Here is an 18732-nt window from a genome sequence, read left to right on the forward strand (position 1 = left end):
GATCAACCCCTTCCCTCCCGCCCTATCTCCCAGAGGCTACTGAAGCCAAACAAGGAGATTTTAGGTGCTAAAAGTCCGGCTGTGCAGTGGAGCTAAGGCAGGTCTACACACAAATCTTGCCAGCCCAGGGCTTGGACCAAGGGTCCCAGGACTCCGCAGCTAACACTGGCCGGGAACTGCGGCCAATGGGAGTTGTGGGGATGGTGCCTATGGGCAGTGGCAGCGCACAGAGACCCCCTGGCCTCCCTGCCTAGGAGCCACTGCCAGAGAGATATGCCGGTTGCTTTTGGGAGCCGCTGGCCGGAGCCCAGCCAGAGCCTGCACCCCAGCCAGAGCCTGCCAAACTCCCTCCCAGAGCCTACACCCCAACCCCCTCCCACACCCAAACTCCCTCCCAGAACGAGACTTCACCCCCCTCCAGCACCCAAACTCCCTCCTAGAGCCCACACCCCTCACCCCTGCCTGCAGTCAAACTCCCTCTCAGAGCCCACACCCTGCACCCAGCCCAGAGCCCACACCAAAACTTCCTCCCAGAATGTGCACCCCTTACCCCCTCCTGCACCCAAACTCCCTCCCAGAGCCCGCACCGTGCATCCCAACCCCCTATCCCAGCCTGGTGAAAGTAAGTGAGGGTGGGGGGGAGCGAGCGAAGGAGGGAGCAGGGATGGAGTGAGCAGGGGGTGGGAAGAGGTGGGGCGAGGGTGGGTCCTTGGGGGACGGGATGGAGTGGGGGTGGGGCCTAGGGCTGAGCTGGGGGTCCCCAAAAATTTTTAAATCAAAATGGGGGTCCTTGGGTTGCTAAAGTTTGAGAATCATTGCCCTATTAGTAAGATTTCCCCCCCCTTAAGTTTGAATATTTTACTGAAAATACAATCTATATCAGATAAAATTAGTAGTGATGAAAACTAAATCTAGAGGTCACATGGGGGGATACTTAACAAGAGCTGAAATCAGATCAGAGGTGTTTCTATGCTGATTCCATTCTTCACTTCCTCCCCACATCCCCCCAAAACATCTTTTAGCAAGTGAAAGGAATCAAGTGTGAAATCCTATTTGTCAGAACATTCGATTTTACCAAGTCTCTCCCTCAAGAGGCATGTGGTTCGCATAGGTTTACTTAAGTATGGCTAAGACACTTCGGGAAATTTAAGCTTGGTTATACATTTTTATCAATGATTACAATGGTTAGAAAACATGTCACAATCTATAGTGCCACCTAGTTTCCAACCAAAAAAGGGTCTACCAGGTAATGGAGGTCTACCTGCTTTCACACAACATCCATAAACACTTAGGGGGTTGGAAGAGGGAAAGAGTCCATTGCACTAAAACATACCCTTTTATTGTTCTCTTCTTCTTGTGCCTTTCTAAACTCGTGTTCTAAGGAACAGTCAATATCATTGAAGAGGCCCACTTCCTCACAGTTCTTCAGGAATCGGGTTGGTGTAGGAGTCTGGTCTGAGAACAGATATCAAAAGGATCTACAATGGATGTTTTGCAGTAAAACAAGGATAAGTAGAATACACGTTTTGAGAGAACATCTCTTTCCCAGCAGATGCACAAATATCTACCTGCTCCTTTCCCTCCCCCAGCAATCTCCCAGAATTAAAAACAAAATAAAGCCACTGAGTTTTGACATGGTATGAGAGGTGCAGGGCTAGAGTTTGGCCAAGAGTGTTTTACAAAGCGTGCAGCACTTTATTTGTAGCAGCTGTCAGTCAGTTAGATTTAAGAAATATTTTAAGGGCCAGATTCCCTGACAGTATAGATGGACAAATGTGTAGCCCTAATTTGCACAAATCACCATTGAATTTGTGCATAAAGCTCCAATAACAGTGTGCAATAGTTCATTAGACGTGCGTCCATGCAGACTCAATGTGTGTGTTTCGCTGCAGGGAGTGAGTGCACAGATTAGCTATGCAATTCTGTGCCTGAACTATCTGAAAATTGGCTCAAGCATGAATATTTTTGTCCTGTGGAACACACAGTAAAGCTGCAGTAACGCAGAGAAGTACTATTGAGTAAGTTGTTTCCAGATTTATTTTTTTGAGGGAGAGGTTGAAATCATACCAGAAACATTATGAAAAGATTTTTGAGACATTGACCACACCAAGAAAACATGGAGAAAGTGTCAACATTTCTTGTTATTCATTTAAAATGCTGAAAGATTTATGATCAAATTAATTTAAATATTCCCAACTCCTGAAGCCGTTCTCCCCCATCCCTCGCCAGAATAATTAAGAGAGGGACTGGTTTCTCTTTAATGTTACACCCAGAAGGGGCTCAAGAAAGTAAGCAGAATGGAAAAAGCCTTCAGGCTTCTTTTCAAGATCCTGAGCATTTTTTTTTTCGATAAGCAACTGTAAAGCGTCCTGGAAGCTTCACCTCCAGTGACAGCACTGACCACAGGTTTCCGATTCATCTAGAGCAGCGGTCTCCCCTTCTTTGTGTCTCTAGTAGTTTACACACCCCTCTCCTTCCATGCAAGTACATATACCGATAAAAAAATGCAACTCTCACTAAACATTAAAAAACAGTAATACATTGATTCAAACAGAGCCATTTAAGTACACAGGCAATACCATACCATACCATCCGTACTTCTGCACTGCTGCTGGTGGCCGTGCTGCCTCCAGGGCTGGGCACCCGGCCACCAGCCGCTACTCTTTACTCTGCCTTCAGAGCCGGGTGGCTGGAAAGTGGCGGCTGCTGGCCGGGCACCCAGCTCTGAAGTCAGCACTGTTGCCAGCAGCTTCTCACCCCACCCTCCAAGATTACATTCCTCAGTTTTCAGAGTAGCAGCCATGTTAGTCTGTATTCGCAAAAAGAAAAGGAGTACTTGTAGCACATTAGAGACTAACAAATTTATTTGAGCATAAGCTTTCGTGAGCTACAGCTCACTTCATCAGATGCAGCAATGAAGTGAGCTGTAGCTCACGAAAGCTTATGTTCAAATAAATCTGTTAGTCTCTAAGGTGCCACAAGTACTCCTTTTCTTTATTCCTCAGTTTGAGAACCTCTGATCTAGAATAATCCTTAGCAGCAAGGGATAGTCTAGTTTGCTGAGTGCAAAACTGGGAACCAAGAACTCCCAATTCTAAGTCAGCTCTGACACAACCTCCGTCTGTGGTCTGGGGCAGATCTTTAACCTGTCTGTCTGCTTCCTCATAAGATAAATGACACTATAACTACAGTACCATATTAACAGAAAATTGGCATGGTTTATAAAATACCAGGTCTATCTACAGACGTGGCAAATCAGTAAATATCACTGGTACCATCCATTCAAACTCGAAAGGGGATAAACAACTAGGGGGAAATTCATATTTGTTAAATCCAAATAGCAAAAAAAAATCCCTTTTTCCCTCCCTGCATGATTCCCAATCCAGCTCAAACTACTACTTATTTCCTTTGTATGTTTTGACCCACATTCATACAGTAACCTGCTACCATACTTGGTCATTGTCAACTCCCATATTGTTTAAAATTCAGCCCATAAAGGATGAAAACAAGTGTCACTCTCACTAATCCGACCAGCACGCAATGGGCCAAGATTCAGACCTTAATACAGTTTTAGCTTCTATGCTAAAAAAAATCAACATACACATGAAAAAGGAAAGAAAAACAGTCTTTGTGAATGTGTGTGCATATATTAGTTTTCACTGATAGCTACTATTATTATTATTATCTAACAACCACCAGAGTCAGGAACATGACACTCTCAAAGCATCGTCTTTGAAATCTTGGTATAAGGAGACAGTTTAGGGTGACCATACATCCCATTTTGGCTGGGACATTCCCTTTTATAAGCACTGTCCCGGCCACCCCAACTTTTTTTGGCAAAAGTGAGCATTTCCTTTTGCCCTTGCCAACTCAATCAGTTGGCAAGAGCAAACAGGAAAAATGCCTACTTTTGCCAAAAAAGTGGGGTGCGGAGAAACATGCAGGGGATGTGGTGCTGAGATGCCAGCTCCGCACAGGGGCACAGGCAGGGCTTGAACGAGCAGTGACACCAGCCCCACGCAGGGATGGGGAGCAGGGCCCACGCAAGGATGTGGGGGGGCCTTCAGACTAGCCCCATGTGGTGTCCCATTTTCCCTTTGGGAAATATGGTCACTCTGAGCTGCTGACATCAATGGGAGTTGAGGACACCCAATGCTTCAGGATCAAACCAAAGTATTAGTGGAACCACACTGAACTCAGTGGAGTTACACAAGCATGAATCTGGCACTCCTCCTGGAAGCGCTCTAAAAGGCAGGAGGAACAGGTTTTATATCCAAAAGGATGAACAATAACTTTAATTACTGAAAAAGGCAATTTACTTTGTTATGTAACACAAGCTGAGGAATGCCAAACCTTCCTCAACATAAAGGAGATATTTGATTTAGAATCTGTAGTAAATATATAAAATGTTTTCTTAGTTTATTCCAGGATATATTCATATTAGATAAAGTAGGTTTCATTACAATCAAATCAGCACCAGAAAGCAGGGTTTCAGAAATAAGTTAATCATGTTTTTTGGCAAATCTCATAAATAGCCATAATCTAGAATTAACGTGGGTTTACAGGTCGGCCTCTGTCACACAGTGACAGACTCAGGCTAATAGCAATAAATAAATACAGAAATAAAATTAAAATAAACAAACAGACAAAAATACTAATTGCCCTCTTTTACAAAGCTACCTATACCTGAACCTAGAAAAAGGAGGCTGAAGAGAATGGGTACAGCTAAGATCTGGGCATGTTTCATTAAGGTACATTACTGGTCAAGAAGTTAGGCATTATTTCAATCTGTTTCATTAGGCCAGGGGTTTCAGCATTGACAGCAAAGCATTTTGAAGGCACACCCAGCTGAATACAGCAAGTAGACACTGAGTAAGAGCGGCATCAAAGAATCATAGAATATCAGGGTTGGAAGGAGGTCATCTAGTCCAACCCCCTGCTCAAAGCAGAACCAACACCAACTAAATCATCCCAGCCAGGGCTTTGTCAAGCCGGGCCTTAAAAACCTCTAAGGATGGATCATCAGCATCTATTTGGAGAATAAGAGACTGAGACAAAGTATTGCATCATGTCAAAAGCATAGAAGTGATCAGTAGTGATGAAGTACCAGTAATCTCAAAAAAGTGAAGGCCAGATTCTGCCATCCTTACACAGGTTGAGTGGTACATCTACTCCAATAGTAGCCCCAGCGCAATAAATGGAGAAAGGTATTACTCGGTGTGAGTATGGGTGACAGAGTCTGCCCCTCTGGAAGATGTTTTGAATAATTATCCAATTATTGGGGGCAGTTCCTCAGCTGATATAAACTGTCATGAGCCCACTGGCTTCAATAGGTCTATGACAATCTATGCCAGCTGAGGACCTGCTCTTGTATGGAATTTTGTGGTCTAGAAACCAGGCTGGCAACCTCATGAGATCAAGATTTTTCACAAAGATTCATAGTCCTCCTGGGTGTCAGTTAAACCAGATATACCTCAAGAACAGACTTCCCCAGAACACTGTGGTACTTCTGTAACCAGCAGAAGCCAGCAGGGCAGAGGTCCACAGAAATTGTGCATGAGAAGGGGGTTACCTAAGAACTAGGCTGTGAAACCCTTACACTGACAAGCAGTTACTCACAAATGTAGTCCCACTGACCTCATGGCTGCTTTGGTGAATGTTCACAATCTAGCTCTTGGACTTAAAGGTAATCAAATTTAGACACAGGATGAGAAGAATACTTAGGAAGTCTTACCTGGTGTTCAAAAGTCACATAGTTCCTGCCAGAAAGGCTAAGAGTGACATCAATTTTAAGTAAAATATAAACCTCAAATTTGAGGATAATACAACCAAAGGCAAGGTCCAGCTGTCTAATCGAGCAAAGATTATGAGTCAACCTATTGTACACGATCAGACAGATTTTCAAGAGAGCTCAATACCCACTTTTTTGGGCTGATTTTCAAAAACTCAGCTCCCATTTCAGAACCAAATTAAATAGCCGGACTTTAAAAAAAAAAATTAAAGTAGAATTCAGTACATTGAACGAGAGTTGGGTGCTGACCACTTTTGAAAATGTGGCCCTTCTTTGATTTCATAAATGGGAGCTGAATTCTTTTGAAATTCTTTTGAAAACTTTGCTACAACTGTGTGCACATAGCACTTGAAAATTTGGCCCTTGGATTCTCTAGACTTATTTAAAATATATGGTGTGAAGTAATAGGAAATCTGAGGTCTTAACCAAAGTAAAAAAAAAATCTATTATGTATTCACTATGTTTTGAAACTGCCAGAGCTGTGCCCCCCCCCAAAAAGAGGATCAACCTGAATGGACTGCCTTTGAAACAGCAGCCCCAGTAAGCCCAGTGCTAGGAGGAAATGCATTGTTAGCTTGCTCTACTGAGCATTTATTTGAATTGTCTACCTGAATGTGTTTTGCAACCCCAGAACTGGCTCCTAGGATTTCATCTAGCAAGACATGAATGGAAATATTACAGCATGATGCTCATTCGGAAACAAAATGCAAAACCAAATGATGACCACAAAAAAAATGTTTTTTTACAGAACTCCAGCTTTTTAAAGTTTATATTGACCACTAAACTATTGCAAATGTTATTCATCCATAATGTAGATATTGGACAGCACAAAGCCAAAGGCTGTAACTTGATGCTTCATCTTTCTAAAAAATTGTTTAGTCTGCTGTGCATTAATAACTGGAATTTGGCTTGTTCAGCTGTGGAGCAGCACTAAAGTTATATATTTACCCATGTTTTACTTTCACGAAATGATAACAAAGTCAGAGTAATAGGACTAGTACTGAAACGTGAGGGGCTGCCCATCACACAGGCTAAAATCGTCCTAGACCTGAGAAAATTTATTCAAAACAGAATCTGCATTTTCCGACAAAAAAATGTTTTGTTGAAAAATTCCTGAACAGCTCATTTTTGCTGTCTTTTTTTTTTAAAAAAAATATATATTGGAGGGAGCCAATATATAAATAAAAGATTCAATATTAAAAGATTGCTCTTTTGTAAGGACTTTGTATATGTCATATTGGGAGACAGTGGAAAAGTCTAACTCCTGGCTAGCATTGAAAATACTACACCTGGCTTTGCTATAGGGCAATTGCAGCCTCAATTCTTTGAAGGGTATTGATGACAGGAACAACTTTGCCAAAAAAAAGGGAAGACAAGACAAATGTCTAAAGGGAAAGCCTGTCTCCTCCTCTCATATATCATTTCATTTTTCTTTATGAAATCCAAGTATAAAACGTCTTTAACTTTAAGGAATTTAAATTTCCCCCGGGGTTTTGCTGTGTGATGAAACAACTGCTTCTCAGTGTCTCCCAAAGAGTGGGAAAACTATCAGCCCTTCTGAAATGAGGATTGCAAAAAGGATTTTATAAAAACCCTCTTAACTTATAGGCAGGGTGACTTGCCCACAGAAATACCCAGATGATCTCTTGGTTGGGATAACACACACATATGCATATTGCTCTCTTTGTGTGCGCACATCCCTACACTCTCCCTTTTTCACCAATACCAGGACATTTTTTAACACACAAGAGCAAGTCCCTCAAGTATGATCACATGTCCATTGGGCTCATAAAGCTCTGTACTTCCACATGTAAGGTGGATAACCATGGGCCTTTTGCACACAGTTACTGGTCTGGATGCAAATCTAGTCCCCAGTAGTCTGCCATGTATCTTCCCTCAGAGATCAGCCCAAGGAAACGAGTGGAGGAATCATGCTCCAAAGGCTCTTGAGTAGTAATAGAGCCACTCCACTCAGGCTACTCCTGATGGCTGGAGCCGAGTCTATGGCCCTAGTGTGTACCTTCTAAGTTGGCTGGAGAAAGGAGGTAAAGACCAGGGAATGTGTACGTTGGAAGTTCTTCTAGCCCTTCCTCTCACTCCAGCCTTCCCCAGTTGCCATACAGGCAGCTCTCACAAAGCTGAACTCTGCATTGCACTGGGAGTGTACACACACCAGTACAGTGGACTTCAAGCAGTTCCACTGCCAAAGGACACCACCACCTGCAAAAAGAGAATTTTAAAAAACGTTTTTCTTTTTTTTTTTTAGAAAATGCAAATTTGTTGAAACAAACTTTTCATAGGAAAGGGTCAGTTTCGACAAATTTTTCAACTCAAAAATTTTTGAAAAAAAGTCTTGAAATTGTCAATGAAAAATTCCAGTTTTCCAGTTTGCAAAGACTTGTTGTTTAGAAATTTAAGCTAATCTTAGTTTTAAAAAAATAAAGTCAAAATCCAAACAAAACATTTTGAAATTATCAACACGCAATGTTTCAATTGACCTGCACTGAAATTTTTTCAGAATTTTGGTTCACAAAAAAATGTTCAAGGTTTCAACTTTTCCTCACCCTTTAAGACAGGAAAGTTTTTCAAAATTTCGAAAACTTTTGTGGGATGAGAAAACAGTTTCTCACCTTGCTCTAATTCTATGGGCACAGCAAGCGGATAGGCATTTTTGTACGTCTTGCTTTTCAGTGTGTTGTGCATTTTTGCCTGTCCTGACTTGAAATTTTTACCCTAAATGTTATTTTCCAGGGGAGGGGAAGACAACATTTAATTTTGGCATCTGTCAACCTTGAATTGTTAAGTACCAAAGGCATGATTTTAAAAAACAAAACAAAAACAAAAAAATCATGTATACCCAAATGAAATGTTTGCAAGCAGTTGCTGACTATTTCTAATACAGATGGAGATGTACTGAAATATATAAGCTGAGTGGTATGAGAAAGAGAACAAATTACCTCTGACAAAGATCCTAGTTCATTTATATATGTCCCACAATGTATATGTATAATCACCATCTGCTTGGATTCTTACACTGCACCTATCAACATTGTAGCAGAGTGCTCACCATCTAGCTCATGCTCAAAGGCCCAGGTCAACGTTTGCTTTTCTTAATAGTCTTTTAATTGGGTTAAATATCTTGAAAATTATTAGTAACTCACAGGAGCATCTTGGGATAAATGCATTATGTCATTCTACCTCTTACAAATACATTTTCACCTACTCATATGGTGCACACCTGTGGCATTTTGGCAAGGCACCTGGTTACAGCACTTAGTTCACCCACTGAGAATGAGGAAGTGATGCCCTAAAAATTATGATCAATATGAATTGGCTGGCCTAAAGCTAATCTCTTAAAATTGTTTGCCCCCTCCTTTTGAAACATGCATCTTCCTGTAAGTGCAAAACCAAAGAAACATAATACTGATGACTAAAACAAGCATAACTGTAAGGAAAAACATATAGCAAGTCCTTGACCCATCTTTGCCATGGCTCCCCTAATACAGTCCAATGGACAAGCTCCAGACCACTTCATCACAGCAGTAGAAATGAGCGTATGAGGACCTGTGAACACTTTTACTCCTCAGTGCAGCATGATTACAGAAGTACCTCTGCTAAATAATTTTTTATGGATTCACTGTGAAAAATCCAGTGGAGTAGACTAGTAGATAAATAATTTACACTACAGAAAATATGTAAGGAGAATATGTGAAGAACACTTTAGAAACTTGCCCCACCATTGTTTCCAAAGTCCTCTTCCACTACTAGGGATTTTTTGTGCTTGTTTGTTTTTTGAAGTTTTCTTAAGTGCACACATAACTCTGAGTTACAGTTTAAAATGGGGATTCCTGAATTTTATCCACACAAAAAAAAAAAAGTCTGAGACTGTTGCATATCCATTCAATTGTCGCATTGATGCACCTACAACGAACATAGTTGGATGGAATTTATGCAGGCAACAGATGTGCTACTGTTTTTAGCACAACTTTTAGCACAACTGAGTACAACTTACTTAGAAGGAGCCCACTTTAGAAAATCTGTCTCCATGAGTAGTTAATATGTCAAATAAAGTGTATAAACCCTAACTGGGCATCATCATTTAGCACATTTTATTTTTATATTTACATTTTGGAATCTTAAAATGGTAAAAAAACAAAGTTTTTAAAGATTCTATGGATATACTCTTAGGAATATGCTTAATGTCTTCAAAATATACCCTATAAAAATGACAAAGGGGGAAGCAAATGGGAAGGAAGCAGAAACTACAATCAACATGCAACGCTAGCAAGCCACCAGTGTATGTATGGTCATGGACATACACACCCCCGTGTGAAAACTTCAGAACCAGCTCAAGACTACGGGAATGTGAGGATAATCCTGTACCTAGTAATGTTTTTATCTCAAGGGGCACTTTAGCTATTGTTACTGTTTTAGCTTTTTTCAACTGGCTGATTTATAGCTATTGAAGTACGTCAGTGTCTTTAAAAGGTGACTATTATAAGTGGCATAAAGCAGGTGCTGAGGTGAGCTTGTCATAAATTAAAATAGTGACTCCTGGAGGAACTTCACAGATGTACTTCAGTAACCTTTTTGTTGCAGACTTCTGTAAAGCCACTCCTAAGCGTGTATATTTCACTAGAATGTTTATAAATGGAGGCAGCACTGGACCAGCCTTTTAGCCCATTGACCTGGTATATAATATAGGCAAAACCAATGTGGCTAAGGTTCAACAAGCTCTCTCTCGCGCTCCCTCTCTCTCTCATACCAATCCTCAAACAAGTCAAACAAATACCAGTTACCAGCTTGTCCAGAGGTGTACCACATATTTTGTTCCATCTCTACTTGTTATTTGATTGGAATACTTTTGAAATTAACCTCTTGGGGATATTTTGGCAATAGCCTTCCAGCAGGAGTCACAATATCAACATCAAAATAGGTACCTCGCTTGTCTCTTACATTCCATGTCTTCTTACCTGATAATATGTTATCTGTTTTTATTGAAGGAAACTTCAAAGTCATTTCGTGTTTGTGCCTGTGAATCATCAGATGATCCTCTGTTGGAAAACGCTGTCAGGCAAACACAGAGAGAGGAAGAAAGAAGTATTTAGTTCTCTAATAAATTTTTGGCAATGGACAGGATTTAAAAAAAAAATTCATCCAGCCATCCAAATGACACAGGAACAGCCAAAAACAATTCTAAAATGCAAGTAAGCATAAGTAAGAACTATCTTTGTACTCTATGTGTGAGAGCAAATTTGCTGTAGTGATCTCTTGGACAACACCCAAGTAAAAGGGTTAAAATGCAGATGACCTATCTAGTCATATACCCAAAATACACCCCAGTAGCAAAATTCAGATTGGTTACCCATGCCGCCAGCTTATCCGTGCTTAAGAAAATAAAAAAAGATAATCAAAACAGCCAGCCTTCCCCTACCCAAAGGTGCACAGGTATCGTGCTTTTTTGTTTCCATAAGATTCATGTCTGCAACAGATCAACTTGGTTCTAATCAGACCTGATTTATTCCAGCCACAATACAGTGGTACTTGATTTCTACTGGGTATTTATAACCAGGAAGATATATTAAACTAATTTCCTTTTCTTTGCCCAGAGGACAAGAGGGAAGGACTATGTGTTGTAAGAAACCTTACACAATATACTAATGGGTGTATTTACACTTATAATCCTGATAACAGAATTATAAATGTCAACTGTTTCTTTAAATAATAATAATAAAACAAACAAAACTTGAGCAAACATTTAATAATTATAAAAAAAATCTGGGTACATTGTGGTCTAAATGGTGCCTGCTGAAAAACTTATAAAAGTGAAAGAGCAAGCGGACATGACCTTACTAGGCAGAGAGCAGAAAATTGGGGCAGTCTGTGGATTAAATAATCCAAGGTCAACATGTAAGTGAAAGAATCTGGAAAAACATTTTTGCACATATTGGACAAATTTAATATTTTTGCTACTAGTTATGGTAATTCTTTGCTTTAACAGGGCTAGTCAAAGAGTAGCAAAGGCGGCTAAGATATGTCTGGATAGCTTTGTAAAGAGCAGCATTTAAAGCAGCAGGTCCCTAGAAGACAGACAGAAATTGGCAGTAGTAAAATGGAGATGATTCAGTGCCAACCCAGACTAAGTACCTCTGCTCGTGGCTATGGTATGTTATAAACAGATATCAAAAAATATATATATATAAAGTTCCAAGAAGCGGGGGGGGGAGGGGTTAAGTCCTTTTCCTCACTGTGAAATCCTGGTTCAGTGTTTACTCATCTGGAAGAAGTAAAAGCACTAAAAATTTACATTGAGAACAAATGGAATGTGGGAAAGACTCTCCACGCTAATGTTGTGAGCAGAAACACATTGTTGAAATGAATTCTCCACCATGGAATGCTATGCTTCCGTCTTCAGTGTGCAAATCAGCAGGGCCTAAAGAAGGCCTGGTGAGGTTGGGGGAAGAAGCCATTGCTTTAATCCAGACTTGCGTCTTTTCTGTAAGAACAATGGTAACTCATTCTTCGAATTGATGAACTGGTTGATGGAGAAGGAAGCCCCTAAACCTTTTAACTAGTTTGCAATACTATAGTATGCAACTGATATTTTATACTAAACAGAAGATGCACTATAATTTAAAGGTGAACATAAAAGATTTTTTTCATTAAATAAACAATAAATAGACTATTTGATTTCCTTCTTCTTTCACTGTCCAGTGGCGGTGGAAGCCAAATTGACCATTGCCATAAGTGGGCTCAATTCCATTGATTTCAATGAAAGGTCAGTCAGCTGATGCTTCCTGTGAACTTGGCCCAGACACTTAAAAAGATTAAATTAAATTTTACTGAAGAGCTTGGAGATATTTTAAAACTAATCTCTTGGAGGTAGGGCTTCTAGTGAAGGCTCAGCTGCGTACACACAAACTTAGAACTACAAATGCACACACTCCTCATTTAGGGACTGATCCAAAAATCAACGGAAGTCATTAATAAGACTCTTATTAACTTAAATGGTGGAGTTAGTTACGTGCCAACACATGAATTCAAGATTTCCACATTTCTACTCCAGCTGTGGATAAAATTACCAGCATCTAAAACTCTAATAATAACATACTCTGCACTTCTATAGCTCGCATCAGAAGAGCACAAAGGGTTTTACAAACATTAAGGACTGAAGACTCAACACCCCCAGCAAAGTAGGGCAGTATTATCCTCATTTACAGACAGGGAAACTGAGGTAGGGGAAGTAAAATGACTTACCCAAGGTCACACAGCAGGTCTATGATAGCACCTGAAAGGAAGCCCATATTTTATTACTCCTAGTTGTGTACTCTAGTCACTAGACTAACCTAGTATGGGGAATGCAAGGGATGGAAGTTCCTAAATTGCTTTAAGGATTAATGACGTTGTTATCAATTACCAATTGTGTTGAAAAAACACTGAATTCTAAACTCAGTTCTTAGTGGGTAAAATGCCTGTCAATTCACTTATAATGAGGAAAAGATCAAACATGTAATGTTACGAGCCAGATTATGTCCTCAGATGCATACGTAGGGCTGCCATTCAAGTCAGCTGGAATCGCATGTGTACATCATGGGTCAGAATTTGGCTATGAATTGCATTTTAAATGAAGCATATTTAATATGAAGATGTCCTATAAGATAATAAGCATTAGCCATGGAAATGGCAATAAATACGCACACAAATAAAACTTACTGGTTTATACAAATGTGTAAGAAACAAGGGAAAATATTACAAGAGCTATAACCATACTAAGCCAGTACGTTCCCTTCCTGTGCTGTTTACCACTTGAACAATTAAAGGAATGTGCAGTGTTGCTTAAAATATTTGGGGGGCAAGAAAGGCTTGAAAAAACATTTAGCGACACACACGTGAATAGCTGTTTCTTTGCTTTCATTATTCTCTAATAATATCTTTGTGGAAAAAGAGAAGGTTTTGGAAAACATCATTATTAGGCGTGTGTTAATATATCAGGAGGCATTATACAAGCCAGAGCTAGCGCTGAGGACTCCGTTAATATTGCCGCTGACTCCACTCACCTGTGAGCAGCCTGGGGCACTGCAGACAAAAGGCCTCTCCTGCTCCAAGTTCATCTTTGATTCCTCATAAATCTACATGTTAAAAGGTGAGGGGGAAAAAAGGGAACCCATAAATATATGCACCCTAAACTTCAGGTAACATGCAAAATAGAAGCATTTTTAAAGTTAAAAAAATTAATTTCAAAACTCCCTAAATTGACAAGAAAAAATTCATCATAATTTCAGGGTCCTAACTTACTAATATTCATCAGGCTCCCTACAGTCTAAGTTCTTATTGCTCTTTCCTGGGCATATATTTACTCTGAAGGAAGAAAAAAACCATTAGGCTGTTACAACAGAATTCCTGCCTAGGAAAAAAACCACATGTTCAGTGTTATTATTAGATAAGACCACGTCTGCTCAGAAAGATCCTGAAATGAAGGGTTTTTACTTTTCCTCCTTCAGTTCCTGACTGAACAACATTTAAACCAGACTAACTGAAATTCTTGTAACTGAAGAGCCTACACTGTGAGTAGTGAATTGTTTTAGGTAACATATTTAGCACATAGTATTATATATGCAGTCCTGCCAGATCCTAAGGATCATCAGACTTGAAATCTAGCAGAGAGCAGAACTGTAATATCCCCAAAAGCTAGTGCAGTCCAGTATTTTAACTGTGGACCAGACCTTGGGAGAGAGCTGTTGGGTTAGAGAATGAGAAAAGAACAATAAAAAAAAGTGAGGAAATAAACATTTGCCTCTCCATATAGTATGCAACTCTCAGCGTGCAATATTACAGCTGAATTTGGGTCAGTACTCAAGTAGTGCTTCTGACTGATTGGGACTAAATTATTTTATAAAGACTTTTTTTCCTCTAAGTGGCCAATCAACACACTCATTTGAACCTACTATTTCTAGAGTAATATCTAGGATTGTAATAAATTAACTACATTAGAGAACAAAACACTTTTTTCAGTTTGCTTGCACTGGACAGCATTTTGAGTGTATTCAGGTTCACTCTATCCCTGCTTAGCCAGTAATTTTCTCTGTTTGTGTGAGTGTTTCACCCAACCAAAGCGGGAAGAAAGACATTTTAATAAGTAGGAAAATTTGATTATAAAAGTCCCCAAAATTGGCAGATGGCCTCCTGGACAGGTGTTGAACCATAAACTACTTGAACCCATTTTTAAGAAAAAACAGAGCAGACTTCAAGTTGATTGTGTCCTTTACCATTATGATAGCATAAACAGGAATCTATAATGATGCAACAAAATTGTACAGATGCTAATTTTCAAAGCAGCATTATTTCCTTAGAAGTTCTGAGAGTATCCTGCAAAACTGTAAATATCCTGTAAACAGTTTGCATTCTTACCTTGAATATCAGCCCTAACCTGTACCTATAAGCACTTATTCCCCATTATCATATTTACTACAGCAGTGAAAATTCCAGATGATTGGATTTCTAACATATCCCATCTTTTTCTTTTTTTAAATGAATTTTGTGCTGCTAAAAAGGTGCTGGTTTGATTGCCAGGGAGACATACTTCCTGTTTACCAGGTGAGGTATCACATACCAGACAGCAGCATGAGCTTCCCCATGATGTCCTGTCTGTGTGCTTTAACCTTAACCCAGACAGACAATTTCTATGAGTGAGGAGTCAGTCGCCATTTCCATTAAGCCCTTGACTTCTCTGCCAAGGCTGCCAATAAAGGTGACAATCAGTGCCATTTGCTTTTTGTGAGGGGGACAACTATGCCCTAAAACTGGGCTGAGATCAGCAACTTATTTCACTGAATGGCCAGCAAAAGTTAATACATTTTAGACCAGAGTTAGGACACATCTACACACAAACTGGAACTAAATAAATAACAGAAATAACTAAACTGGGTTGCAATTCACACTCTTAGTTATTTTGATATAAATCTGTGTGTGGACATTCCTATTTCAGATTATGAATGCCCTATTTTGATTTAACTAAAATCAATGTTAAATTAAATTGAAATAAGAAATAGTGACCATATACAGATTTGTACTGACATAACTGAAGTTGCCAGATGTGAACTGCAACCAATTTTAGTTATGTCGGTTCCAGTTTGTGAGTAGACAGGCCCTTTAGATTTGACCCAATAACCAAGAGATGGAAGGAGTCAGAGGATTTTTGTACTGTCCCATCTTAAAGCAATGAAGCAATAGAGAAAACTGGCTGATAAAAAAAATTGCTCTGGTAAATTCATTTTAAAACTCCACCTTTCTTTGACCCTGGACTGTTGCCTTGTTTCTAAAGTGCTTTTAAATAGAACTCGAGAAAGACTTTTTCACAGGAAAAAACTATGTGTGGATAAAGAAAGACTTTATCTGATATCTCAATTACTTCTGCAACTGAAGCAACACCAAACACTCCAGCTACCCCTTTCCCCCATCCTCAGGGTAAACAGACAACTAACTGCACTTTCAACGGGAGAAAAATGGATGATGCTTAGTGAAAAGGAAACAGAGTGAAATAATTTTGATCCCAAGTGTACAAGTGAGTTTAAAAATCCTACCGCCCATTCTTATTGCATTTCCTTCTCTAATTGAATGTTATTTTTGTAAGATATAAGGCCATTTTTTTCAAAGCTGGATGCCAAAACTTAAATACCTAAATCCATAATTAGTCACTTAGATGATTATTAAACAATTGTAAATATTATTTAGATACCTAAATATGGATATAGGCACCTAAATATAGACAGGTATCCCACAGGAAAATTTGCTCTTTTTCTTTTTTCGCCACACCTCTCAAAAATGTCAGATTCATTGTCTAATTATTTATGATAAATGTATAAATAATTGCAAGTCTCCTATGCAAATCACGCTTCACAGAGAATTTTAAGATTACTACAAAACAAATAAAATTATAAAGTAGAATGCTCATTAATCAGTTGCACACGTATTTTTACAATTATCCATAATTCAGTATGGAAAAAAAATACATGCCCAGTAGAATATTATATGAAATGTAGTTGTAGCTGTGTTGGTCCTGGGATATTAGAGAGACAAGGTGGGTGAGGTAATATCTTTTATTGGACCAACTTCCGTGGGTGAGAGAGACAAATCCAATAAAAGATATTACCTCACCCACCTTGTCTCTGTGGAATATTGTCCAGCATACCTTGCCCCAAAAAAATGTGCTATCAAGTACCACAAACTTCTAGAGTCAAATTACACTATGCAGAGTAGTTATCTGCATGTGTGATATCATTAAAACTGAAGAACAACAACACCTCTCAATACCAGTATTTTTTTCCAGTTGTTCTTTGGACAACTTATATGAAGTCCTTGTCAAGATGTGGGTGTAGGTCGCACATCCCCCAGTTCAGAATAGTGACAGCTGCATATACCTATAGCATATGGTTCATAGTGTAAGGTTCATGCATGTGCATCACAACATAATGTAATTCAATTGTTTTACAGATGTGTGCAGGTGCACCAGCATGCATGAGAAAATAACCCACCCAGGGCTGCTGCATCTAATAAAAATCATATTAACACCTCCATCTAAATTAACCTTTAATGCCTTTAAAACTCAAATTACATTTACAGTGGATTTTCTTTAGAATTTCAAGTGACAACCACACCACCACCAAATTAATTCATACAATCAACATCAAATGAATCCAGAACGATTGGTTAAAAAGTTACTTAGGTCTGAATTCCAGGCTTCTGTTGTTATCAATTCCTCAGTATATGGCAGCTACAGAACTGCAAACAGGAATTATTAATATAAGTGAGCACTTAAAGTGATATTGATATGTCAGGATCAGTTCTGATATCATTAACATGGGTTTGAATGCATTATGTATCTGAAAAGGGGGTTGGATTTTAATAGCGATGTTAACAACATCTGTCAGCATTTATTGCCCTATTGTGACTATGTAAAGAGTCTTATTGGCAGGATACATATGTGAGGAAATCTGCTATATTGTTGTAGCCTGCCATTCCCTGGAAATATCATTCTGCCTAGGAGAAGCTGAGGTAGTCAAATGAAAAGATTGAAGGACAGAAGCATGCAAGGGCTTCAGCTGCCAATGCTATACATAGGAGAAACAAAGTTGTGTGTCAAAAAGGGGGTTTGCTTTGTTTTTCAAGTTTTACATTATGCACTAGCAAACATGTTTTAGAATAATGAATAAAACTGAAGCACATAGAACAAACAAAAGAAAAGAAACCACCCTCAAAATAAAGCAAAACTTCAGCTCCTCCCAGCAGCATCCTCTTCTAAGTTGGACTAAAAGTCTTCTCAATAAGACTGCACAGAGCTTTAGCATCATCACTTCTACAATTAGAAAAACACTTCAAGAAATTCACAACAGGAAAGTTTACTCTCTTTTCTCTCTCACTTTAAAAATAAATAAATGAATAAATAAATAAATCAGCAGTATTCTTATTGCTTTAACTGCTAAAAGCATCAAGCAGGCTTGTTTCCTGTTTCAGTGTTATTCTTGAAGTGGGCTACAGTCAGAATCTGATTTTCATTGGGCCATTATTATTTGCAGCTGTGTGACCTTTTTAACCATTTTAAAAGTGACTTTTCAGCCTTCAACCGCAGACTGACTGAACATTGCAACATTTTCAACCCTGTGATTAACAATGAAAAAGGATAGATCGTGTGCTGCACTGAGGATAGGTCAAGGCCCAAAATCTACAGACACTTACTCAGGCGAGTAATTATACTCATGGAAACAGTCCCTATAACTGACTTTATGCTGGTGCAGCTGAAGAAGGATAGGGTGGATATAGACTGCTGTTCCCAGCATAGGGCCCAATCCTGAAAGTATTTATGAGCGTAGTGCTTACTACTCTAATAGATGGATGGCAATGGGATTTCACATTGACAGCACAAGGGTGCCATGGAGATCTGTGGG

At 39.3% G+C, this 18732-nt stretch overlaps 1 protein-coding gene across 7 annotated transcripts in view; it reads right to left on the minus strand.

Moving 5' to 3' along the window:
* Window positions 1-18732, minus strand: part of CREB5 (cAMP responsive element binding protein 5) — a 350247-nt gene that overhangs the window by 279841 nt on the left and 51674 nt on the right. For 4 of the 7 annotated variants that reach the window (XM_043541011.1, XM_007053642.4, XM_043541009.1 and 1 more), the window contains exons 2-4: window positions 13849-13920; window positions 10765-10858; window positions 1334-1455 (exon numbers count right to left, since the gene is read on the minus strand). In XM_043541011.1, coding sequence (XP_043396946.1) covers window positions 1334-1455; window positions 10765-10858; window positions 13849-13920 — 288 coding nt within the window. Of the gene's footprint in view, window positions 1-1333; window positions 1456-10764; window positions 10859-13048; window positions 13080-13848; window positions 13921-18732 lie in introns of those variants that run through there. The other 3 variants (XM_043541010.1, XM_037890496.2, XM_037890498.2) reach the window with 3 other exon arrangements.

This window comes from Chelonia mydas, chromosome 2, assembly GCF_015237465.2.
Source record: "Chelonia mydas isolate rCheMyd1 chromosome 2, rCheMyd1.pri.v2, whole genome shotgun sequence".
Classification (NCBI taxonomy): Eukaryota; Metazoa; Chordata; order Testudines; family Cheloniidae; genus Chelonia; species Chelonia mydas.